This window comes from Xenopus laevis, chromosome 5L (genome assembly GCF_017654675.1).
Source record: "Xenopus laevis strain J_2021 chromosome 5L, Xenopus_laevis_v10.1, whole genome shotgun sequence".
Taxonomy (NCBI): domain Eukaryota; kingdom Metazoa; phylum Chordata; class Amphibia; order Anura; family Pipidae; genus Xenopus; species Xenopus laevis.
The window spans coordinates 152539021-152566451 of NC_054379.1; the positions used below are offsets into that span (position 1 = coordinate 152539021).

The 27431-nt window shown below is 41.1% G+C and overlaps 1 protein-coding gene across 2 annotated transcripts in view; it reads right to left on the minus strand.

Moving 5' to 3' along the window:
* The window catches only part of cyria.L (CYFIP related Rac1 interactor A L homeolog), a 62140-nt gene that overhangs the window by 11774 nt on the left and 22935 nt on the right, over window positions 1-27431 (minus strand). The window contains exons 2-4 of one of the 2 annotated variants that reach the window (XM_018264024.2): window positions 22398-22463; window positions 8803-8882; window positions 634-755 (exon numbers count right to left, since the gene is read on the minus strand). In XM_018264024.2, the coding sequence (XP_018119513.1) occupies window positions 634-755; window positions 8803-8875 (195 nt within the window). In that variant the 5' untranslated portion in view covers window positions 8876-8882; window positions 22398-22463. Of the gene's footprint in view, window positions 1-633; window positions 756-8802; window positions 8883-9052; window positions 9133-22397; window positions 22464-27431 lie in introns of both variants that reach the window. The other variant, XM_018264025.2, reaches the window with a different exon arrangement.

Consider the following 27431-nt stretch of genomic DNA (forward strand, 5'->3'; position numbering starts at 1 on the left):
GTAGCTTTCTATATAGAATGTGTATATGAAGAGTTATTTTTTAAAGCATGCAGTTAATTCTACACTCATTGTTGCGCTCTTCTGGGGTAAATGGAATGGCTTTTGACTATGGCCCAATAAGAAGCGAGATATTCCACTGTGTTGTGCACAATAAAGCATGGTAACTTTAGACTAGGGATGCACCGAATCCACTATTTTGGATTCGGGCGAACCCCCGAATCCTTCGCGAAAGATTCGGCAGAATACTGAACCAAATCCTAATTTGCATATGCAAATTAGGGGTGGGAAGGGGAAAAAATTTACTTGTTTTGTGACAAAGGGTGACGCGATTTCCCTCCCCACCCCTAATTTGCATATATAAATTAGGATTTGGATCCGGTTCGGCAGGGCAGAAGGATTCGGCCGAATCTAAATCCTGCTGAAAAAGGTCGGATCCTGGGCAAATCCCGAACCGAATCCTGGATTCGTTGCATCCATACTTTAGACTACAGTAGAGTGGCACTTCCATTCAGTCCTCATTAAACAAAATATTTATATAATAAATGCCTTTATTATATACAGACTCATTAAATGATACACCCCCCCCCAACTTTGCAAGTATGTCCTTGACATAAGTGACTATTGAAGCCATACATCTCTTATCTCTTGTCCAGCTCCCTTATAAGCCTGAAGGTCTGAAAGAATGCTCTCTGAATCCTGCAAAACTGCATTAACTTGGTTCCACACTTCCCTTTCCCCGTCCGTTGGTTGAGCATCTGAAAACAAAATTGAACAGTTATAGAAATACATAAAAATAATGCTAAACAGCCCGAAGATTAGAGGTACTATCGTGAAAATGAAAATTTAATATAAGCTTCATCATACTGAAATAAGAAACTTTGTAAATACAAACAATTAAATATTCTGCATCGTTTGTAAAATAATCACGTTTATGTTCACTATTCCTCTCTCAGCATCTGTTTCTCTTCCTTCTCTCTCTCCATGCAGCAGTTGGGTGTCAGATAATCATTGACAGTTAGATCCAATATATCTTATAGGAGGGCTTCCTTTCCTAGCAGATGTATTAGAAATCACTCTATTAAAATCACCAGACATCATGTCTCTCTACATGCAGAATTTGTGCAAAAGGCAGTTATTTTGTTAGATTTTGTTTGTACTGGAATCAGTTATTGGAATGAGCTCTTATACATCTGCTAGGAAAGGAAGTCTCCCTTTAAAGGAGAAACAAACCCATTATTAAACCCCCCCATCCCTCCTCCACCCAGCCTAGCTGCTACCCCGGAATCTCCACCATTGGGTAAGTAAAAAGTTAGTGGCATTTGCCCGGGGTAGCAGCTAGGCTGGGGGGGGGGGGGTAGGGTTTTTTTTTAATAAGGGGTTTGTTTCTCCTTTAAGGGATATTGGATCTAACTGTCAATGAATATCTGACACCCAACTGCTGCATGAAGACAGAATAAAGAGAAACAGATGCTGAGAGAGGAATAGTGAACATAAACTTGATTATTTCAGAAACGATGCAGAATATTTAAATTATTGTATTTACAAAGTTTCTTATTTCAGTGTGATCAAGCTTATTACATTTTGATTTTCACAATAGTCCCCCTTTAACGTCCATTGTGTTCAGCGCAATGTAAGATCAACCTTGTGCCTTCTGAAAATTCAAGAAAATTCGAGTGATAAAAACCTGCGATTTTTAACACTGATAAATCCAGAAAAAAACCAAGAACACTACTCGAATTTTGGTGAATCTGCAGATATCTAAACCTTGAGTAATGGAGTATTGTATGAACTTGGAGTGTGGCCTCTTGTATTTATAAGGTTATAGAATTTCTCTGTGATTGTTGATACCCTTAAAGTGGGTTGTTCTTTAAATTAACTTTTAATAGGATGTAGAGAGTGATAATCTGAGACAATTTGCATTTGGTTTTCATGTTTTATTTATTTATTTTTTAGTTATTTAGCTTTTTATTCAGCAGCTCTCCAGTTTGCAATTTCTGCAATCTGAATAGAATGATGAGTAATAAAAAGTAGCAATAACAATACATTTGTAGCCTTAAAGAGCATTTGTTTTTTTAGATGGGGGTCAGTGGAACCCATTTGAAACTTAGATAGAGTTAGAAGAAAAAAGGCAAATAACTAAAAAATTATAAAATTACGGTAACTTAAAGGTGCACCACCCCTTTAAAGCACAAGTACAGCTATTTTAAAATCCCATATAATTACTCTAAACAGCCCCCAGAATAACTTACATTTCTCCCTGAGTTCAGACTGATTTAATTTCTCTATTAAAGCCAGTTCAACTGCAGCTTTTAGCTACTTCCTTGTCTAGTGTGAAGCTCTGTCCCTTTTGCTTTCTGAGCATTCCTTCTTTCTCCCACTATGAAGACCCAAAGAGGAGCCTACTGGGCATGTTCACTGCCTCTGTTCCAATGGCAATCAATCAGGCATGTGCAGTAGGCTCCTCTTTGAGGTCTTCATAGTGGGAGAAAGAAGGAATGCTCAGAAAGCAAAAGGGACAGAGCTTCATGCTAAACAAGGAAGTAGCTAAAAGCTGCATTAGAACTGGCTGTAATAGAGAAATGAAATAAATCTAAACGCAGGGAGAAAGGTATGATATTTTGGGGGCTACTTAGAGTAACCTTAGAGATAAAAGAAAAAAGGCTTACTTATACTTCAAAATATACAAATCCATTCTCGCTTTCTATAGAAAATATTAGATATTATTCGGTTTGTTTCATAGCTCCCCTTTTAAAGGATAAGTAAACCTTAAAATATGTTAAATTGAAAATTGATGAGGGTGCTATTCTGAAAAATAAATGAAGCGCTACGATTGCCATCCTTCTGGCGATTTACATTTTAGCCGGCGGGAGGCAGTTCGGGGAGATTAGTCGCCCCGAAGAAGAGGAGATTTGCCGCTGGGCGACTAATCTCCCCCAATCGGAGAGTGTGTCTCTGCCCTAAAGGTGTACTTATCCTAAGAAAACGAGAAACCCATGATGAATTGAGCATTAATGCCAAGGACCAGAAGAAGAACTAAAACTTTCTTTTGGAGAATAGTTGCTTCTAATTTTTTAGCTACAAGCCCGACACTGTTCATTCTGCTCTAAAGGAAGTAGTGAATAAACAGTAACCGAGTGTAATAATGTGCCGTGATGTTAGAGAGAGGATTTGTTTCTACGGCAAAACACACTGTTACATTGTTACATATAGACATGTGCAGAGAACACAAGTTCAACATGTAACGTGAGCACTGCTTTGGACATCTACAGAGCCTTATGAAACACAGCAAGGGCCGTCATCTACTGGTTTTCATTTGTGGGGGAAAAACAAGACTGGGAACAATTCAAGCATTTTGACAAGTACAGCGTTCAGGTGAGCCTGCCAAACTCCTCGGCCCAATACTGCCAAGAAAATGGTCGTATCGCTAAAAGACGCTTTCAGAAACAAATATATTGGATTATGGAAAGCACATTGAGCCGGTCAAATCTAATGTTTCAATGTTTTCTTCTGTAATGCTATACCACTTTCTTTCATTAGTCTGTGTAGAACTGCACTATGTAGCTGTGCTGCCTGTGCACTCATTCCCATGCACAACCACAGAAACAGAGAATATTATGTATTTATGCCACTGCAAGTTTGTAATGATTATGAATTTTGTTATTTATTTTTGTTCCAGCCTTTTTCTGCTCTGTTTATAACCTTCAGTCCAGTGACATCATACCACACCTCCCCAGTGATGTCATCATATGGGTGGGGGGAGTCGTGTTAGGTAGAACCATCCAAAATCATGTTGGGACTGGGAGTGTTCGGATCAGAAGCAAGTTGTGAAATTGCAGTTTTGGACCCAAGGGCATATGGCAGAGACCCTAACCCTACAAAAAGTAGACATCCCCTTTAAAGGGCAGGACTACACGGGCGATTTCGCCTCAATCAGACGCGCTGTGCAAAATCGCAAGCGTCACGTCGGATGCGACGGAAACAAGGTAAGTAATGGCAGTGTCGGATCATGTCGTATTGTTGATGCGACGCCACACGACTGTCAGATGCAGACGCAGCGTGCATCGTCTGCATCCGACAGTTGTGTTGCGTCGCATCAATGCAGCGACATGATGTGACAATTGAATAACTTACCTTATTTCTGTCGCATCCGACGTGACGCCTGCAATTTTGCGCAGCGCGTCAGAATCGCCCGTGTAGTGCTGCCCAAAGGGGTGGTTCGCCTTTAAGTTAACTTTTAGGGCCAGATTTATTAAGGGTCAGATAGAAAATTCTAATTCCAATTTTCGAATTCTTTTTATGAACAAAACTGTCAAATTCGACTAGGGAACTATCCAAACTCGATTTGAATAAATTCTAATTTAATTTTCGAGATTTATCACACTCTGGCCCTTTAAGAAATCTAAATCGACAACTCGCCACCTAAAACCTGCCGAATTACTGTTAAAGTCAATGGGAGACATCCAGGGATCAATTTAGAGTTTTTTGTTTTTTTTCCAGAGAAAAAAATTTGAATCAAATTCGATTCGAGTTTTCGATTGTTTAAATTAGTCCGAGTTTAAATATTTTGATTTTATTAATACATTTCGGCAAGACAAATTTCTAATTCATTCGAATTTAAGGGAGTTTACAAAAAAAACTCACATGAATTTGAAATTCGAGCTTTGATAAATGTGCCTCTTAGTATAGTATAGGATGGCTAATTCTAAGCAACTTTTCAATTGGTCTCCATTTTTTCTTTTTTATAGTTTATGAATTATTTGCATTCTTCTGACTCTTTCCAGCTTTGGGGGGGGGGGTCACTGACCCATATAAAAAACAACTGCTCTGTAAGGCTACAAATGTATTGTTATTGCTACTTTTCATTACTCATCTTTCATCTATTCATATTAAAGCACTGCGTATCTTGACAGCGCTATATAAATAAATGATGATGATGATGATGATTCCAGTCTCTTATTCAAATGCATGGTTGCTGGAGTAATGTGGACCCCAGCAACCAGATTGCTGAAACTGCAAACTAGAGCGCTGCTGAATAAAAAGCTACATTTCTCAAAATCCACAAATAAAAAATTAAAACCAAATGCAAATTGTCTCAGAATATCACTATTTAAAGGTTTAAAGGTCAACAACCCTTTTAAGTGGAATTCCACTAGGTATGCATGAGCTTATAAAATAGAAAGCATAACCAAATGGTTCCATAATTCCACGTTATGGTTACCCCGACAGTTGCTTATCTAGCAACGGCTTGGGTATATTGGTTTTTTTTGTCTCAGAATATCACTCTCTACATCATACTAAAAGTTATCTTAAAGAACTTAAAGGAGAAACAACCCCTTAATAAAAAAAAACCCTACCCTCGTACCTTATATAGACGTCCCTTCCTCCTCCGCCCTCAGCCTAGCTGCCCCCCTCCCCGGGCAAATGCCCCTAACTCTTTACTTACCCCTCCGTGCAGATTCTGTCCAGCAGAGTTCACAGGCGCCATCTTCAGCAGCTTCGGTAATCTTCGGAATGAGACCAACGGAACGGTGCATGAGCAGTTGGAGCAATTTTCTGCCAAAGCACCGCTCTCATTCCGAAGATTACTGAATCGGCTGAAGATGTTGCCCATGAACTCTCTATATATATATATATGCACATTAAAATATAAAACAATATAAGCTTTAACTAACTGCAATAGGTAACTATGTAGTAATTAGTGTCTACACTACGAAGCCAAAAGTTTTCAGACTCATTTTTTGGTCAAAGGTATCCCCATATATCTAAACTGACATGTCCTTTAGTTGGACAACAAACTGTCACTTGTCATCGTTATATTCTAATACCTATGGGTTGGATCTTTAAGAAATACCCCCCCCCCCCCGTTTTACAACACCATTTTTCATTAAAAATCAATATACCAAGACTGCCAAGAACATGTAAAGGAAAAAAAAAATACACAAGATTCAGAAACATTTTTCATTGAATAACATCAGACAGAGGGAGATGTGCAATGGTATGTGGTGTGCATGCTAATGAAACAGCTGTGCAACAAGCATATTATCATGTCAATGATCATGCATATTATATTTAGTAAAACAGATTACTGTTAAAGGGCAAATAGAGCTCTTGACATAAAGTAGTCCAAGAAGTAAGTGACCACTAACTTCACACCAGGTTTGGACAAATTTTAAGACCCATTCAGAGCTTGTACCTCCTCCGTTGACTCGCGAAGTCCAAATAATAAAGATGTTACACTGCCTGAGCATGTTTCTTGGGTCCAATGAACTGTCTGGGTCTGTAAACAATTAATTTTGGGCCCCTTGCATTTGGTTACCATAGAGCAGGGGTCCCCACCCTTTTTCAACCGTGAGCAAGATTCAGATATAAAAAGAGTTGGGGAGCAACACAAGAATGAAATTTTCCTGGTGTCAAATAAAGGTTGTGATTGGCTATTTGGTAGCCCCTATATGGACTGGCAGCCTACAGGAGGTTCTGTTTGGCAGTACATCTGGTTTTTATACAACCAAAGCTCCTGCTTAGAGGCCACTGGGAGCAACATCCAAGGGGTTGGGGAGCAACATTTTGCTCATGAGCTACTGGTTGGGGATCACTGCCATAGAGCTTATCTAGAATAGTAAAAGGGATTATGTCCTGATTTTTATGGTGTATTTTCTATTTCTAAATTATACTGTTTACACTGCAAATAATTCACTCTACCATATAAAATTTAATTCCTGAAACAATAAGTGTATTATTTTAATTGTAATACTGGTGTGTAGGTGCATCTCAGGTAATTTTGTCTGGTCATGTGCTTTCAGAAAGAGCCAGCACTTTAGGATGGAACTGCTTTCTGGCAGGCTGTTGTTTCTCCTACTCAATGTAACTGAATGTGTCGCAGTGGGACATGGATTTTTACTATTGAGTGTTCTTAGATCTACCAGGGAGCTGTTACCTTCCCATTGTTCTGCTGATAGGCTGCTGTGGGGAAAGGGAGGGGGGTGATACCACTCCAACTGGCAGTGCAGCAGTAAAGATTGAAGTTTATCTGAGCACAAGTCACATGACTGGGGGAACCTGTGAAACTGGCAATATGTCAAGCCCCTTGTCAGATTGCAAAATATAATATTAAAAAATATCAGTTTGAAAAATGGATTTCAGTGCAGAAGTCTGCTGGCACAGCACTACTAACTGATGCGTTTTGCAAAAAAAACAAAAAACTTTATCCCTTTATTACTGTTCAGTTCTTTACAGTGACCTCTTACTTCTAGGAAGACTCTCTTGTGGTTTGTCCTGGCCCTTTAAAAGCTAAAAGTTAACAATGGAAATCATGGATAGTGGCAGCTGTCCCGCTAGGGCACATATAGGGCTAGCCTCCCGTGGCCACTAACTGGATTCTAAATGGAGATCCGTGTAGTGCCAACTCCAGTTCTGCCACAGTGACAAACATACCAACTAACGGAAAGCAGTGCCACTTGTATCTAAGGGGATTTGAAAAGGGTCATTATAACTAGACCTAGAAAAAAAAATTAGTACATCAGAACATTCTTTTAATGTAAAAACAGAAATATCTTGTGTTAATACAACATACATGCCATCGTCATGGATTCACATTTGCAATTTCATGGATCTAATGAGACTTGTTATAGAGAATCTGTGCTCCGATTGGGAAAAGGGGGTTTATCTTCTTTCTTTAATTTATTAAAAATGATGGATAGACTATTGTGTGCAACAAGGTGGGAGGAGACATAGTGTGACTTGGCCAACATTTTCTCTACATACGTTGAGAGGACAACCTAGACCAACTAGGACAACTAGCGGTGCTTAGTTCTGCAGCCTATGGTGTCTAGAACAGACACAAAAGAAGCCATGGCTCTTATTCAGATGTATTTACGTGTAGAATTGTTGTCTTTCTATTCCTGCCCTTTCCATTTCATCCTAATGCCAGGCCTACAGGCGGCCGCTAAGATAAGATTGATCATTATAGATATTAAAGCGGACCTGTCATCTACATATAAAAATCTGTATAATGAAAGTCCTTTGCAAATTAAACTTTGAACCTAAATTATTTTCTTTATTAAAATATCCATACCTGTTATATTGGTGTTTAAATATCTGAGCTGTCAATCAAGTATTACCTGCCCCGCCTCTATGCCTGAGGCATAGAGGTGGGCCAGTCAGTTACTTTCACTTTCCATTCAGCACTTCCTAGATCTCAGTTCACTCCCTGTATTCTCCCCTTCCCTCCACACACTGTATAATTGTGTATGGCACTGCACATGTGTATTAGGTCCCCCATTCTGGTGTTTACATTTTACACAATTTGTCTAAAAAATAGGCACCTATCTGCTTACTTGTATAATTAGGGTGACAGGTCCCCTTTAAATTGGAGAGCTGGGGAAAAACCCACAAAAAGACCACATGTAAATTGTCATGGTCTTCAAAATTTTATGGCATACTTTTGCTGTAAACTCATCCATCGTCCCTTGAACACATTTCTGTCTGGAACTAGTTGGTAGCAACCACCCCTAGGTGTATAGTGGTATGGTCCAGTCAAGGTCACAAACGCTCACTGCTTGAAAGGTAGAGGCAGATGATAAAGATGTGCAAGAACACACAAAGGGGCCACTTTAACATTCTTAAAAACAAGATAAAGTTCTTCTTTTGTAGTTTTTGGGTGTGTTGGCCCTTAAAGAGCGCGACCCAAACATTGCAAAGGTGAAGGCCAGACTGATACCAGTTTTTATGGAAAACATGCAACCAAATGAAATGAAAACCATTAAGTTAGTAGAGAAATTCAAGCCAGGCAAGAGGTTTGCTCACTTTCAAAGTCAAGGAAAAAGTTTGGCCCTTGATCAAGCTCTGTGCAAGTAAGAACTTTTAAAAGATTTCCCATTTGGTTCCTGGAAAATAGAAAAGCAGAAAAGAGAAAGAGAGGAGGTGCTTAAGTGAGAATCATGCAGGCATCTCCGGTGCAGTTATGTGATTCATATTAATGCCGTACCAGCTCATCAGCTCAGCCCCGTAAAGGAAAGGATCAGCACACAGCTTCTCATACACATATTAAACTTACTTTCGAAATCCAGGAAAAAATGTGGATAGTTTTCAATTTCCCTGGTAAGCACCTTAAGAAGATTACCCATCCCAGCACACCTAATGGATGCAATACAAAATAGCACACAGTTATCGAGGCATAATTTGGAACGATGAAAGTATAAAAATGAGCTAAAACGTAAATAATTCCCAACTTGAGTGACCAGAAAGCTTCAGCCAGATTTTTTGCAAACCTACAACCCCAGGAGCCCAAGTGAACGGTAGGTTGAACTCTACTCAGGGTCGGGGGCAGGTGTAGTCACGTAGGCTTTTTCCTCATATCGGTTGCATCTGCCCCCTTCCAAGATCTAATTTCTGCATTTGGCTTTGGATACTGTCCACACAGATACAGGATCACAGGGGAGGACCACACTCAGCATTCTGATCTATGCTACTTGTGTCAATGATCAAAACATGGTCTAGGGTTGCATTTTGAAGGTCTCATCTCAGTTGCTGGTTGGCTCCAGGAACTTGCTAATCAAGGCAATGGGAAAGGCTAGCTAGATTCTGGATTGAGGTTGCACACCTGCAGTTTCAGTTCTCTATTACATTTTATATGATGTAGTGACTCGGAACCGAACATCATGGTGTGTGCATCAACATGGCCAAATGCCCCGACCCAGAAACCCTCAGCAAAGAGCACTGACCTTTTCCCGGCTCATTTAAATAGAGAACATTCAACCGACTGGTAGCCATTACTGGGCTGCCACCGACACAGAACATAGTGATTAAAGGAGAACTAAACTCTAAAAATGAATATGGCTAAAAATGTCATTTTATATACTGAACTTATTGCACCAGCCTAAAGTTTCAGCTTGTCAATAGCAGCAATGATCCAGGACTTCAAACTTGTCACAGGGGGTCACCATCTTGGAAAGTGTCTGTGACACTCACATGCTCAGTGGGCTCTGAGCAGCTGTTGAGAAGCTAAGCTTAGGGCTCGTCACTAATTATCAAGCAGAAAATGAGCTTCCCTGGCTGTAATATAAGCTGATGCTACAGGGCTGATTATTAAATTCTGATGCTAATTGCACTGGTTTCTGTGCTGCCATGTAGTAATTATCTGTATTAATTACTTATCAGCCTTATATTGTGACATTTCTATTCTATGTGTACTGTATATTGTGAGTGGGTCCCTAAGCTCAGTAAGTGACAGCAGCACAGAGCATGTGCAGTGAATCAGCAGAAAAGAAGATGGGGAGCTACTGGGGCATCTTCGGAGACAGGGATCTTTACTGCTAAAGGGCTGTGGTTGCCTTGGGCAGGTACAGAAGCCCAAAACATAATGTACAACATTTCTAGCTATTTCTTTAGTTAAGCTTTAGTTTTTTTTTAATAAACAGTATTGAATTGGCTTGAAGCCCTGGTCATACACGTACCAATAATATTGCTGGAAATTATGATTCTTACTAGTACATCAAATGATAAAACGTTTTTGTCTCAATTCAAGTGTTCCCCACACTTCAAAGACAGTAAAAAAGTCTCATACCAACTTGAAATTCCAAATATATCTGTAGCTGGAAACAGACATACTTATAGTACATGGATATCTATCTGGATCAGTAGGCCACACCATGTACGTACAAGTACTAAATATATTTGTAACTGGAAATAGCTCCGATTAGAGGAGGGAGGACCCCAAAAAATAAGTGTATTATTTTTACTATTCTTTATACTGCAGTATATTGTGCAAAACAGAAGTCTACCTAAACTGACATTTTGCTCAGTTCCCTACAGTGTTATAAAGAATACTAAAAATACTATTATTTTTTAATTTTGTGTTTTTTCCCCATTTGCTCTACATTGAGCTGTTTCCAGCAATAAATATATATTGACCAATATATTGACCAATATCCATGAACCAGAAGTATTGGTTGGTTTGGGGATCAAACGATGGAGGGCCCTTGTTGAGCCATTGGATTAGGACTCCAACTAGCCCCCCCCCAGTGCAGTCCATCACAAGAAAGGCTTTTCACCCTGATGGATAAACAAACAAGCTCTGATCACACATCTATCAGGAATCATAATGCTGATGTTCTGGTCTAAATACAAGCAGATAAAGTGCAGATTATATAGAAGACAGGGGCTGGTGTCACCAGTATATGGGCACCTTCAGTTGCTGTGGTCTGTGCTGCTACACATTAGGGTTTATCCATGTTATTTGTCTAGTAAAATTTTATAGGCAACCTGGACAAGTAGAGTTACTCACAGGAATGGCTAATAACATTTTCTCTATTTAAAGGCCTCAATGATAAAGTATTTATTTAATTAATTTATTTATTTAAAGGAATAGTTCAGCGTGAAAATAAAAGCTGGGTAAATAGATAGGCTGTTCAAAATAAAAAATGTTCCTGATATAGTTAGTTAGCCAAAAATGCAATGTATAAAGGCTGGAGTGACTGGATGTGTAACATAATAGCCAGAACACAACTTCCTGCTTTTCAGCTCTCTAACTCTGAGTTAGTCAGCGACTTGAAGGGGGGCCACATGGTACATTTCTGTTTAGTGAGTTTGTAATTGATCCACAGCATTCAGCTCAGATTCAAAAGCAACAGATATGACCCATGTGCCCCCCCCTCAAGTCTCTGATTTGTTACTGTCTGGTAACCAGTCAGTGGAAACCAAGAGAGTTGAAAAGCAGGAAGTAATGTTCTGGCTATTATGTTACACATCCAGTCACTCCAGCCTTTATACATTACATATTTGGCTAACTAACTATATTAGAAACATTTTTTATTTTGCACAGCCTATCTATTTACCCAGTTTTTATTTTTACACTGAACAATTCCTTTAATAGCCCTCTCTAGAGATTGGCAAGGGAAGCACAATCTGAGGTACATACACTATAAGATCCGCTTGCTTGGCGAGGTGGCCAAACGACCAGACCTTTCCCCCTATGTGCCCTCCAAAGACGGGTGATATTGGATTAATCCAATTGTTTGACCCTAGGGACAAACAATCGGATAACAATGAATGGAATAGATGCCGGTGGGATGAGGACTGTATCAATAGCTGATGCAGTACTCAGGATCTGAAAATCAAACCTGCCTGATCAACATCTGGCCAATATTTGGCTAGATATCGGTCGGGGAGGCCCGTCAGAGGGCCCCATACAAGGGCATATAAGCTGCCAAATCAGCCTAAAGGACCCAAATCAGCAGATTTCCTGCCCATGTATGGTCACCTTTAGGGTGAGATTTTGCATACATACTTATCTGTTCTTGGAACTATGGCTGAAACACCAGTTTTCCTCTATGTGTTACCTTGTTATGTGCTAAAGCTGGCCATACATAGGTGCCAAACGAGCGGATCTCTCACCGATATATCCACCTTGAGGTGGGCGATAAGGCTGATCTGATCGTGGTCCCTAGGGCCCGACGATCGGCTCACAATGAGAATATGATGTGGTCCTCGATCCGACAGGATTTTTAAACTCACCAATATTGATCAGGGAAGCCTGTCGGAGGGCCCCCATACACTACCCAATTAGCTGCCGACTTAATCAGTCAGCAGCTAATATAGGTCCTTGTATGGAGGCCTTAAAGGGGAAGGAAACCTCGTCGGCGCTAACCCCCCTCCCGTGTATTGCCCCCCCTCCCTCCTCCCCCTGGCCTACCCCTCCCGCTGGACAAATGCCCCTAACTTGTTACTTACCCTTCTGCGCAGGTCCAGTCCAGGGAGTTCACAGCCGACATCTTCTTCCACGCGATCTTCTTCCTCCTTTGACCGGTGTTTTGGCGCATGCGCAGTAGGAGCATTTCGCCGGTACGGATCTACTGCGCATGCGCCAAAAGTCACGCGCATGCGCAGTAGATCGTATCGGCAAAATGATCCTACTGCGCATGCGCCAAAACACCGGTCAAAGGAGGAAGAAGATCGCGTGGAAGAAGATGTCGGCTGTGAACTCCCTGGACTGGACCTGCGCAGAAGGGTAAGTAACACGTTAGGGGCATTTGCCCAGCGGGAGGGGTAGGCCAGGGGGGAGGAGGGAGGGGGGGCAATACACGGGAGGGGGGGTGGGGGGTTAGCGCCGAGGAGGTTTCCTTCCCCTTTAAGGGGGTTGGATCTCCAAGGGAGTCTTGAACTTAAAGGAGAATTCAACTGCCACTGTTATAAGTCCACACTGGCCCCCCTCTATGCCTCCCCCTGCTAAGTGTTACCCCAAAATTGTGTCCCCTGTAGGATTACACGCACACATGCAGAGTAAGCGCAGTGGAGCTTAAGGAGGATTGCTCCAACTATGCATGCGCCAATACAGAGCTCACTTTATGAAGATTACCGCAGAGAAGAAGATGGCGCCCGTGAGCTCTGCTGCGCTCACTCTGCATGTGCCGTCAGTAATCCTACAGGGGACACAATTCTGGGGTAACACTTAGCAGGGGGAAGGTTAAATTCTCCTTTAAAAAGCCCAACAACCACTGCTCAAGTCTTGAGTGTAAGCTTTTCTGGTTTCTTTTGGTTTGTTTTACTGCATGTAACTTAATCCTTTAAATAATGAGCTATTATAATAAAGTCTGATGCTTCTATATTCTCTGTAACCTTATTCTCTACTGGCAGCTCTCTCACCTTTCTGAGCATATAAAGCGTCATTCCACCCAACGGCTGCTTGAGAACAGGCATCTGCTGGTTGCTGGCCTATGTTTAACTGCAACTCCCAGGCATGCAGGGAGATCATCAAGAGTTAAGTACAAACAGGTCCCAGATCCTGTCTTCGAGGAATTTATGATCAACCCATTGATCTTGCTGGTTGGGATTCAGCATGCAATCCATGCTCATTACAGGATGCAGTCAGTAAATGCTGATAACCTGCAATGTCATTTAAATGTACTCAAGGAGGCTTCGTGCCTAAAGGCAGCACCTAACAGGCATAAAATCCGAAATAAAATGTTCTACCATAAACATGCCTTGTTCTTTCCGCTCCCTGAAAAGACACGCTGACCATAAAGCTCCATTGTACACAGCCCTCAGTATTGTCAGCACAGCTAAACCCACACACATAAGTCAGCATTGTGCGACTGTTTTGACAACCCTGCAGTGCTACTCCGTGGATTTCCTGAGATGGAGACATTTAAAGCTCACAGACTGCCCAATAGACACGTGAGCATTTCATGTGGGTTACTGGGAAAAGCCCTGCCAGAGCAAGAAAGGGGGAATTGCTATTACACACTGCCCCCTGCTGTTTAAAGGCAGAATAAACATTTCAAGAAATCCCCATTTAAAGTTTTGTTTTATTTCATGTATTATGTTCATGAGCCATTATGCAAGGTACAGGTATGGGACTTATTAACCAGAATTTGTGGGTCCATGGGCTTTCTGAATAACGGATCTTTCCATAATATGGATCTTCATACCTTAAGTCTAATAGAAAATCATGTAAACATTAAATAAACCCAATAGGCTGGTTTTGCTTACAATAAGGATTAATTATATCTTGATTCGGATCAAATACAAGGTACTGTTTTATTATTACAGAGAAAAAGGAAATCATTTTGAAAAATGTGGACTATTTGGATAAAATGGAATCTATGGGAGACGGCCATCCCGTAATTCGGAGCTTCCAGGATAATGGGTTTCTGGATAACGGATCCCAGACCCGTACACAGTCATTTTTGGTGTATTTCCAATCTGAAATGTAAAAGACTATTTGGGCTAGTGACCCAGGAAGGAAAGCATGCCGTGATTCTCCTTTTGAAGGAAAACTATACCACCCAAACAATGTAGGTCTCTATAAAAAGATATTGTATAAAACAGCTCATATGTAAAATCCTGCTTCATGTAAACAAAACATTTTCATAATAATATACTTTTTAGTAGTATGTGCCATTGGGTAATCATAAATAGAAAATCACAATTTTAAAAATAAAGGGCCGCCCCTGGGATCCTAGGATTCACGATGCACACAAACAAACCACATGTTAGGTCACATGAACCAATTAACAGACAGAGTTCTGTCTTTCACTTCCACACTTCTTCCTGTTACAGTTAAAGCTGCAGTATTTCTGGTCAAGCGATCTCTGAGGCAGCACACAGACCATCACAAAATTGGGTTTCAAGGCAAGAGATGTAAAATGGCAATATTTAATTAAATATATATACCAGTTTGGTGAGATTCTTTAATATGCCACTTAATATCATATAAGTTATCTGTTGCTCAAGTATTCATTTTGGGGATATAGTTTTCCCTTTAACTGGGGCATACAGTTTTTTCCAGAAAAGGGAGTTTGTCTACTCCCATGTAAACTATACAAAGCAAAGAAAGTCCAATGATGGAGCACCAGAGAGACCGAAAGATATTTAAAAAATTAAGTTTTATTCCGTCATAATTAAAAATAGACAAAAGTATTTTGTCTATTTTTAATAATGACGGAATAAAACTTTACTTTTTTAATTATTTTCCGGTCTCTCTGGTGCTCCATTATTGGACTGTTTTATTAATTGAGGATGACTGCTGGGATCAGAGTGGATGTGAGGCACATGGGATGATCGTGAGGCGACTGGTAAGTGCTCCCACTACCACTTTTTTGTTTGAAAGCAAAGAAAGTTACTGCATCCCGGGCGTTCTGCATGCTGCACTAGATATTTTAGGTAGGACGTTTTTCTCCTGACTTACTGCGGGCAGAGAGGTAGGACTGTGATGTAGCGAGAGGCGGGTCGTGGCGCAGAGGGAGGCGGACCCGTGACGTGCTGTTGGAGACGGGGCTATGGTGAGGCGATCAACCAATCATCGAGTCAAACTCAGGGAATTCTGCCTGGTTTTCCCGTACATAATAATGAACCTTTAGAAATGTAGCGTTGCTTTTCTGTAAAAAGTAGGAAACTTTGGGCGACTTCAGAATACGAAGCGATGCATGTGCCATGCCGCAGGCGATTTTTTAATTATAGCCGGCGGAAGACAGGGGGAAGCCGTTCGGGGAGATTAGTCGCCCCAAAGAAGAGGCAATTAATCGCCAGGCGATTAAATCTCTCGAATCTCCAGGTGTGCCCTTAACCTTAGCTGGCTCCCAAAAGCCTCCTGCTGTGTTATAATCCCAGAAAGGGAATACTGACTAGTTGGGAGTGTGGCTAGTCGGGTTGTAAACATCTACATAGTAGAGGCATCTTCCCAGGATGTCCCATAGCAGTGTAGGAAGATGCAAGAAATCTATGCCAGGCTAGATGCCACCCTGTACTAAGCATGACTGCTCAAGTATGAGGGTAGAAGGGCACTTTATGGTGAGAAAGAAACAAGCAGTCTGTATAAAAGCACTACAGGTACTGGGTATCAGAAAGCTCATACAGGAGTTTTTGGTTCCACTAATAAAACTAGTGATCATTGTTGCAATGACTAATTTAGGCAAAAAAGAGAGAGAGAGTGGGTACCAAATTAAAAAGGCCCGGTCAGTGTTATGCAAGTAGTAATAATGGGGCTTACAGTGTGGAATGGAAAAAAAGCTTAGCAATCGGGTGGTTTCCAGTGAGTTAGTTAATGGGGCCCTTTAATAAGGCATTTTGCTTGCGTCCTGCTTGGACAGACAGAGTGTTCTTTACATTTTGGCTCTGAGCTTTCTGACCTAATGCCATTCCATTGCGATGGCGTCCCCAAGCCCACGCTGTATTTACTGCCAGGAACACAAGCGCTGTTTGTTACACGGGGACAGGCCACAGATATATGAAGCCCCTACTTTCTCTGGGAGGCAGTCTGTATCTCAATATTTAGCGCAGAGTTTTACAGAGAGCTTCAAAGAGGCATTATTTACAACTGCCTACAGGATAGTGCTGACTGCTTCATATTCAAATGGGCTCATAATCAGGAAAATATCAAGGTATAGCATTACCCAAACAATGGCTGTGCCTCAAAACAATCTGTATTGAAGCAGAGCTGAACTGGGGAAACTGAAAACGCCAGTTGGTTGGGCTAAGCTATGACAGAAGTACATGGCTGCACTGCAAATGGCAGTTGGTTGGGCTAAGCAATGACAAACACATGGCTGCACTGCAAATGCCAGTTGGTTGAGCTAAGCAATGACAGAAGCACATGGCTGCACTGCAAATGCCAGTTGGTTGGGCTAAGCAATGACAGAAATGCACATGACTGCACTGCAAATGCCAGTTGGCTGTGCTAAGCAATGACAGAAACACACATGGCTGTACTGCAAATGGCAGTTGGTTGGGCTACAGAAGCACACATGGCTGCACTGCAAATGCCAGTTGGCTGGGCTAAGCTATGACAGAAGCGCACATGGCTGCACTGCAAATGCCAGTTGGTTGGGCTAAGCAATGACAGAAACACACATGGCTGCACTGCAAATGGCAGTTGGTTGCGCTAAGCAATGACAGAAACACACATGGCTGTACTGCAAATGGCAGTTGGTTGCGCTAAGCAATGACAGAAACGCACATGGCTGCACTGCAAATGCCAGTTGGTTGGGCTAAGCAATGACAGAAGCACATGGCTGCACTGCACATGCCAGTTGGTTGGGCTAAGCTATGACAGAAGTACATGGCTGCACTGCAAATGGCAGTTGGTTGGGCTAAGCAATGACAAACAAATGGCTGCACTGCAAATGCCAGTTGGTTGGGCTAAGCAATGACAGAAGCACATGGCCGCACTATAAATGCCAGTTGGCTGGCCTAAGCAATGACAGAAGCACATGGCTGCACTGCAAATGCGAGTTGGTTGGGCTAAGCAATGACAGAAGCACATGGCTGAAGCAGTTATAGATCAGCACACCTGAGGACACCCCAGCCACTCCAGCTCCTGGTTACTTCTCAATTTAGTTTGCTCTGCTTGAGTTTCAGGTGGTTGGTACACTTGTACTGCACCATAAAAAAGGAAGCAGTTAGGGCCCTAAAACACAGACATTTTGCCCTACTCTTTCTAACAGGCCTGTACTGACACAGACACATCCAAGTGCCAAAGTTTGGTGCTTGGATACGTCTGTATCAGTAGGGCCCATAGGGAAGACTATGTTGCATTTCATCCTGCGCTCCCCACTAAGAAAACCATATACAAGTATAGGACCTGTTGTCCAGAATGCTTGATACCTGGGGTTTTCTTTCCATAATTTGGATCTCGATACCTGAAGTCTACTACTTTGCTTCCAATAAGGATTAATTATATCTTAGTTGGGATCAAGTAAAAGGTTCTGTTTTATTATTACAATGGAAAAGGGTGAATTATTTGAATAAAATGGAATTTATGGGAGATGGCCTTCCCGTAATTTGGATCTTTCTGCATGACTGGTTTAAGGATAACGGATCCCATACCTGTACCAGTGCTGAACTGATGGACCATACCAATAATAAGGACATGTTCATGAATCACCGAGATTTACAGAAGAGATAAAAGTGGTTTTCACATCACACAGCTGTGACTTCTCGGACAGTGTCTTTGGTTTCTTAAACACTTGTATCGGAGTTCATGTGTCTGTAGCCCCTAAATCCCCACTGGCCCAATACTCTTTGATAGCAGACAACTAGGGATGCACCCAATCCACTATTTTAGGATTCGGCCAAATCCTGAATCCTTTGTGAAAGATTCGGCCATTTTTTTGTAAATTAAGCGTGATTTTATTGGATTTTGATTAGTTTCGGCCAGGCACTCTGATTCGGACGAACCCGAATCCTGCTGAAAATGGCAGAATCCTGAACAGAATCCTGGATTCCATGCATCCATAAGGACTACACTACAATCTGTGCAAATGACATTATGCCTATCCTTTTTTTTTTTTTTTTTTAAAAAAAAACTATTTTGAAAGCTGAGCTGATTTCACTGAAATTACCCCCCTCCTTCTTTATAAACAGGGCAATTTGTTCAGAGCTCCCTATCTACCTTAGTACAAGCAAACCCCATTGTTCTCTAAGCAGCAGCCTTTCGGCTCATTATCAGGGGCTTCTCAGTGGACTGGTAAAGCAACAGCAACATCAAAAAAACGAAATGTCTTTAAGAAATGAAAACATAATGTACTGTTGCCCTGCACTGGTAAAACTACTATAGTTTATATAAATTATATAAAGCTGCTGTGTATGTAAAAGTCCAAGGAAATTACGTTTTCCCCCAACAAGTCCAGCAAATCTTTAGGCTCTCCTCTGCCCGTTTATAATAATCTTCCAAAAAACAAGCAAAATGACAAGTATTTTGAGGAAGGGGAATGACAGAGAAAATATATAGTGTAGTATATTAAACACTTAAAATTTTCACCCTTATGGATATTCACAACATTTGTGCCTTATTACACAAACCTTTCACGTCACACTTTGTGTATGCAAATCGCTTCCCGTGAGCAGTGTTAAAAGGAGAAATTTAAAAGAGATTCCAAAAACAGTGTTTGATTAAAAACACTCTAAAAATTCTGTGTGAATTTATATTTAAAAAATATATATATTTTTTAAATATTTTTTTTTCTTCTATTTAAAATATATATTTTTTTCATTGAGGCGAAACGCGTAAGCGGGTGTGTTCGGTTCAGAAGCAACCCTTTTCATTTGCGCAGGGAACTCTGAGGGACGCCGAGGAGCCTTAGCGTTTTTGGGACTCACACAGAAAACTTTTAATGCGGCTACAAAGAAACGGTTTGTGAGTGTAACTTCGAATTTTGATTAAACCGTTTTTAAGTAACTCTGCACAAGCTGCTGTTTTTATCTCTCTATATATGAATAACGGATGAGGATCCCAGAACCTGGAATAGAATATTCTTAAACCCTGCCTGTTGTGACTCACGTCTGGCGAGTGTATCGTGCCACTGGAGGCACTAGGATCCCAGTGGTTATACCTTCTGTTTTTCCTTTCATAGATAACAATCTACTGGTCTACCACTAAGTTGCGTGTGATTGCTAGAATCTGCTGTGTATGTAGCCATGGGGGCAAGTCAGCGACATCCAATGGCACACAGGTCTACAGGAATTCTTCCAAAAATTCTTTATTTACGGATTGCAAATGCAACGTTTCGGGGAACAAAAATCCCCTTTGTCAACAGGAATTCTTCCAAAAATTCTTTATTTACGGATTGCAAATGCAACGTTTCGGAGAACAAAAATCCCCTTTGTCAAGCATGCTTGACAAAGGGGATTTTTGTTCCCCGAAACGTTGCATTTGCAATCCGTAAATAAAGAATTTTTGGAAGAATTCCTGTAGACCTGTGTGCCATTGGATGTCGCTGACTTGTATCCTATTGTGAGGTTGCCGAGCCTCTACCATTGTGCACCAGGCGTCTCTTAATTTCCATAGGGTGTGCGTGGTCCTACACTACTTCTAGCCATGGGGGCAGCCATTGAAAGCTAAAAAAGGATAAAAGGCACAGGATACACAGCAGATTACAGGTAAAGGGAAGAAAAGGCTGTATTTACTGTACTTTGCCAAAAGTTAGGTACCCCCAAGTGATTGCATATACTTTCCCAAGTGGGCTGGTGCTCCTATCAGCAGAAAACTGCACCAGTCTGGGGGTTCTTCCACCAAGCAGCATGGAACGATCCTCTTCCAGCTACTTCTTTCTTCTCGCGGCTGCGAATGCACAGTAGCGTGAAAAGCCAAACTTTAATAAAGAAGTCGGCTATTTTGTTCTACTGCACATGCGTCTGCTCCAGAAAATTTGAAGAAGGAATCACTCTGTGTTGCTTGCTGGAAGAACCCCCGGACCGGTGCAGTTTTCTCTTGATAGGAGCTCCGGCCCTGGGTGTCTGGTAAGTATATACAATTACTTGGGGGTGCCTAACTTTTGGCACCCCAAGTAAAAGGGCCCTTCCTTCTCATATAAGCAATGTTGTATACAATGCGATTCTTTAAAACTTATCTGTTATCTACTGTGTATCCTGTGCTTGAATGGCTGCCCCCCCCATGGCTACACAGCAGCTTGTTTATATAAACTATAGAAGTACTTATCTGTTATCTACTGTGTATCCTGTGCTTGAATGGCTGCCCTCATGACTACACATCAGCTTGCTTTTATAAACTATAGTAGTACTTTTCTGTTATCTACTGTGTATCCTGTGCTTGAATGGCTGTCCCCATGGCTACACAGCAGCTTGTTTATATAAACTATAGTAGTACTTATCTGTTATCTACTGTGTATCCTGTGCTTGAATGGCTGTCCCCATGGCTACACAGCAGCTTGTTTATATAAATTATAGTAGTCTTTCTGAAGCAAACACACCAGTTTTACCAGTGCAGGGCAACAGTGCATTATATTATCATTCCTTTAAAACACTTTCATTTTTTGATGTAACTGTTCCTTTAATTTGTTTTATCCTGGCTCCAAGTGCTAAAGTGAAACTGGTTTCATAATCTTGTAAAATGCCAGAAATAACAGAAACCATGGCAATTTCTTAAATAAAAACAGGCACTAAGTATGTTCAGCACAAGCCCTATTAATTCAGCTCTTGATAAAAAAAAGGGGGTATTTTGTCCTTTTAACAAGTAAAGAGACTCAGTTGCCCTTTCTCAACAAAGCCTAGGACCTGGAGGCATGTTAGTCCCTAAGGAACTCCCAGAATTCCATGCCATACCTATGGCAAGAGATCAATGGGTGTCAGTGAGTGGGAAATAGCTGATCTTCAGTAAAAATTCAATGTACACTATACACAAACAGAAATGAAACACACACACACACACCAAAGTGTCAAGTGACACCGGACAAAGTGCCCACAGAGCTTACAATCTATGTGGGCAGGTACCCTAAATATAATATACAGGTATGGGACCTGTAATACAGAATATATATATTATTCATTTATTTATTTAATTTATTCACATTTAATTCCTCCAGAGAAAAAGGAAATCCTTTTTTTAAATTTTGATTATTTGGCTAAAATTAAGTCTATGGTCGACGGCCTTTCCGTAACTCTGAGCTTTCTGGATAATGGCTTTCCAGATAATGGATACCAAAGGCTGAGTGAGGGCTGGCTTGCATGTTATAGGGGAATATTTTACAGAACTTAAATTGGACGTATATGTTCAAAAATAAATAAATAAAACCCTTGTTATCCCCGGCCTCAAACATTACCCATGGACATATTAACTAGGGATGCACCGAATCCACTATTTTGGATTCGGCCGAAGCCCCGAATCCTTCGCAAAATATTCGGCCAAATACCAAACCAAATCCAAATTTGCTATGCAAATTAGGGGAGGGAAGGGGAAAATTTTTTCCTTACGCGATTTCCCTCCACATCTCTAATTTCCATATGCAAATTAGGATTTGGATTGGCCTGGCAGAAGGATTCAGCCAAATCCAAATCCTGCTGAAAAAGGCCGAATCCTGGATTCAGTGAAACCCTAATATTAACACACAGCATAATAACATGTATAAATGTGAATATTGAGATTGTTCTGACTGGGGAGGGATATTTACCTTTCTTTCCAACTCTTTAAACAACACTGCTAGATGGCGCCGTCCTTTATCATGAGCTTCAACAACCTAAGGGGGAAAAAAAAGAGGAAAAATAAACGTTAACACAAAAGTTGCAATTTCAGTTTCCAAAACTGGAAAGCCATATTTAGATAGACAGCGAGTCCGATACACACACACTATATATGGAAATAGGTAGATATACAGATAGACCAACATAGAGGACATATTTAAATCAAAAAATGTTTTAGTCTCACTCTCTTTGCACTGTGTATAGTGACATAGTACTGCACTCAACGTGTACACACAGAGGTATGGGATCAGATATCCTGAAACCCGATATCCAGAAAGTTCAGAATTACGGGAAGACCATCTCCCATAGACTCCATTTAATCCAAATATTCCAAATGTTTAAAAATGATTTCCTTTTTTTCTGTACAGGTATGGGATCCGTTATCCTGAAACCTGTTATCCAGCAATCTCAGAATTACGGAAAGGCCATCTCGCATAGATTTTTAAAAACAATTTATTTTCTTTCTATGTAATAATAAAACAGTAGCTTGTACTTGATCCCAACTAAGATATAATTAATCCTTATTGGAAGCAAAACCAGCCTATTGGCTTTATTTAATCTTTATATGGTTTTCTAGTAGACTTAAGGTGATCCGCTCGTTTGGCGACATCGCCTTGAGGTGGGCAATATCAGGCAATATCGGGCTGATCCGATTGTGGGCCCTAGGGCCCGACGATCGGATCCTAACGAATAGCAATGGGCGGTCGGATTGCGGGACCGCATCAACGAATAGATGCGGCCGCGATCCTACGGGATTTTTCGTCCCATCCGATCTGGTTGACTTTCGGCCAGATCTCGATCGGTGAAGCCCGTCGGGGGGCCCCATACACAGGCCAATAAGCTGCCAACAAGGTCTGTCGGCAGCTTTTATCGGCCCGTGTATGGCCACCTTTAAGGTATGAAGACCCAAATTACGGAAAGATCTGTTATCTGGAAAACTCCAGGTGCCGAGCATTCCGGATAAGAGGTCCCATACCTGTAGTGGATAATGTACCCCTATTGTAATTTAAATAAAGATATTACAGTTACTGAGAAGTTGTGTGACCATTGCATTACCAACCAGCAATTAGATTTTAATATTTAGAAAACAAAAGCAAAGATCGGAGTCGGCTGCTATGAGCAACCCTCTAATTTTTACACATCATGATAAATAGACCCCTTGATATCTTTATACATTATAACAGGGGGTATATTTTTCATTATAATCTACATTTAAATGGTTACAAAAAAAAAGGCTTTCTTTCTTTGCTGCAGAAAAATGGCTGGTACAAATGTGGCATAGGGTATGATTTTCCAGTGCTTTTTTACAAAATAATAATTGCCCTAGAACAGAGCAACATAAGTTACACCATCACCATCTTGGGTCACCATCTTGGAAAGTGTCTGTGACACTCACATGCTCAGTGGGCTCTGAGCAGCTGTTGAGAAGCTAAGCTTAGGGCTCGTCACTAATTATCCAGCAGAAAATGAGGTTTGTCTGTAATATAAGCTGATGCTATAGGGCTGATTATTAAATTCTGATGCTAATTGCACTGGTTTCTGTGCTGCCATGTAGTAATTATCTGTATTAATTACTAATCAGCCTTATATTGTGACATTTCTATTCTATGTGTACTGTATATTGTGAGTAGGTCCCTAAGCTCAGTAAGTGACAGCAGCACAGAGCATGTGCAGTGAATCAGCAGAAAAGAAGATGGGGAGCTACTGGGGCATCTTTGGAGACACAGATCTATCCTGCTTAAGGGCTGTGGTTGCTTTGAGCAGGTACCTAAGTCCAAAACATAATGTAAAACATGTCCAGCCTACTTCTTAAGCTTTAGTTCTCCTTTAAAGGCGCAATTCAATGTAAAAATAAAAACTGGGTAAACAGATGTGCTGTGCAAAATAGATGGGAGTGAGTGCGGGTTGGGAAAAGCCCGACCCACACATCGCTAGTCTCCACTATTTGGTTACCAGGCAGTAACCAATCAGTAACTTGAGGGGGGGGCACATGGGTCATAATTGTTGTTTTTGAGTCTGAGTTAAATGCTGAAGATCAATTGCAAACTCACTGAACAGTTATGTCCCATGTGGCCCCCCTTCAAGTCGCTGACTAACTCAGAGTTAGAGAGCTGAAAAGCAGGAAGTAGTTTCCTGTTCTGTTATGTTAGACATTCAGTCACTCCAGCATTCATACATTACATTTTTGGCTAACTAACTATATTAGATTTTTTTTTTTATTTTGCACAGCCTATCGATTTACCCAGTTTTTATTTTTACGCTTAACTGTTCCTTTAAGGATATAATTTACAGTTTGGTCCCATAGAGAAATGACTAAACTGTAGAGAGAGAGATATATATATATATATACATATACACACACACACATATATAACCAAAAGTGTAGTGGAACTTGTATTTCTATGAGAGGACTCTGATGGTTCCTGTACAATGATACAAGGATCTCATTGGTGAGTGGAAATCGATAAGCGAAGCGCAAGTGACAATAAGCCGGGCCCAGCTGGAAGGGGGTTTGTATGGAAAAGTCCGTATATGGGCAGAACATCTCAGTCGTAGCTGGAATGTCCTTCCCTTTTAACAAACCAACACGGAATTCTTTTAGCACATCAGTTACAAACACCTCTGCGCATCGATGGGGGCGACAAAGCAACAGAGAAAAAGGTCCTCAGCGAAGCTTAACACACATTCACCATTGTGTATGCTGTTACAGATATATTTATATATTCCCCCATTCAAACACAAATGTTATAGTAAAGTTATATATTTAGACAAAAGCATGTGTTTAAAATCATACAAAAATACATATATAAATATATATATATGCAACTGTCTTCATTTCATAAACTCGGAATCGCTTCTGTGTACGTATTTATACACACGGCACAGACAAGATTGTGCTACATTTTAAAATATTGTGCGTTAAAGCGATTGAATGAAGACAAGAGTAAACCAGTTCATATTCCATGGAGCAGTCTGGCCTCATAGCATTAAAGGGGTGGTTAACCTTTAAAGAAGAAGGAAAGCTACCAAAGCAGTTTATTGCCAATAGATTAGCCACAACAGTGCAAGCTATAAAACTATATTTATTCTGCAGAATGCTTTACCATACCTGAGCAAACTTGGCTTGAGTCCTAATGACAAATGGCAGTGACCACTGAAAACCATTAGTGAATATGGTTATCATCCACCAACTTGGAAATACATAATCCAGCACTTTTTTCTAGTGACCTGACTTGAGACCTAAAGGGTTGTTCTATACTAAAGGCCCGCTGGATCAGATTTGGGGAATGTTTCATTAGGGATGCACCAAATGTACTATTTTGGATTTGGCAGAACAACCGAATCCTTCGTGAAAGATACGGCTGAATATTTAAACGGATCCTATTTTGCATATTAAGTCAAAGGCAACTGGACATTTAGGGAGTTATTGTCTGAAGAGTAAAAACTCAAAAAAACTTGTGTTTCTTTCACTAGAAAACTAAAAAATTGAGGAAAAATTTTTTTATTATACCCCGATGCTGCAAAAATCCTGAATTCTGAAAATCTGCCACCTCAGATCTGTTGAGTTTCTGTATAAGTCAAATTTTGAGTCTTCTGGGGTTTTCGCTAGAAAATCATACTTTTTCAGGGTTTTTGGGCAAAAACTCGAGGAAAAAAAAAAAAACCAAGCAACTCAGGGAAAAAAAGCCAGACAAATTCGAGATATTGGGGGATTCACAATTTTTTTGAGTTTTTCCTTGAACAGATTAAATTGAGTTATTTTATTACTAAATAAGATAAAATCGGGCATGGAGGCTTTGTTGTGTTTTTTTTTTTAATAAAATATGAGATCAATTCGGATTTTAGTAAACAACCCCCATAGAGTTTTTTTTTTTCTTTGAAAACGTTTCTTCACTGATCCGAGTAGCTTCTTTAGTTCAACTCGGATGAGCGGTGAAACGTTTTCAAGGGGGGGGGACTAAATGTCCAGTTGCCTTTGACTTAATTCTACTAGATACTATAGATATCACTACTTGGATATGTGAAAATCTTCATAAACGCGTCACTGCTCGGATGTGCAGCGCTGTACAATATTACAACATAGTAAACTACACACAGGGAGGACAACAGTATTATCAGGGCTGTCCAACTGGCATTCACACCTGAGACCCAGACTGAAACTGCCCACACTTTTCACATTTTATACAAAATGCTAATGGGGCACCAGCACTGTGTCACTGTATGTAGTACATATTAGAGTGATAGGTTTCCCCGTCTCCTGCTCTGTTCTGCCTTCCCTCCCAGTGTGTGCCATTCTCTGCTTGCCCAGTGCTGCTCGTGTGTGCCATTCTCTGCTTACTCAGTGCTGCTCGTGTGTGCCAGTCTCTGCTTACCCAGTGCTGCTCGTGTGTGCCATTCTCTGCTTGCCCAGTGCTGCTCGTGTGTGCCATTCTATGCTTACTCAGTGCTGCTCGTGTGTGTGCCATTCTCTGCTTGCCCAGTGCTGCTCGTGTGTGTGCCATTCTCTGCTTGCCCAGTGCTGCTCGTGTGTGCCATTCTATGCTTACTCAGTGCTGCTCGTGTGTGCGATTCTATGCTTGCCCAGTGCTGCTCGTGTGTACCATTCTCTGCTTACCCAGTGCTGCTCGTGTGTGCCATTCTCTGCTTGCCCAGTGCTGCTCGTGTGTGCCATTCTCTGCTTACTCAGTGCTGCTCGTGTGCCATTCTCTGCTTGGCCAGTGCTGCTCGTGTGTGCCATTCTCTGCTTGGCCAGTGCTGCTCGTGTGTGCCATTCTCTGCTTGGCCAGTGCTGCTCGTGTGTGCCATTCTCTGCTTGCCCAGCATTCTCTGCTTGTCCAGTGCTGCTCGTGTGTGCCATACTCTGCTTGCCCTGTGCTGCTCGTGTGTGTGCCTGTGCTGTTCTCTGCTTGCCCTGTGCTGCTCGTGTGTGTGCCATTCTCTGCTTACTCAGTGCTGCTCATGTG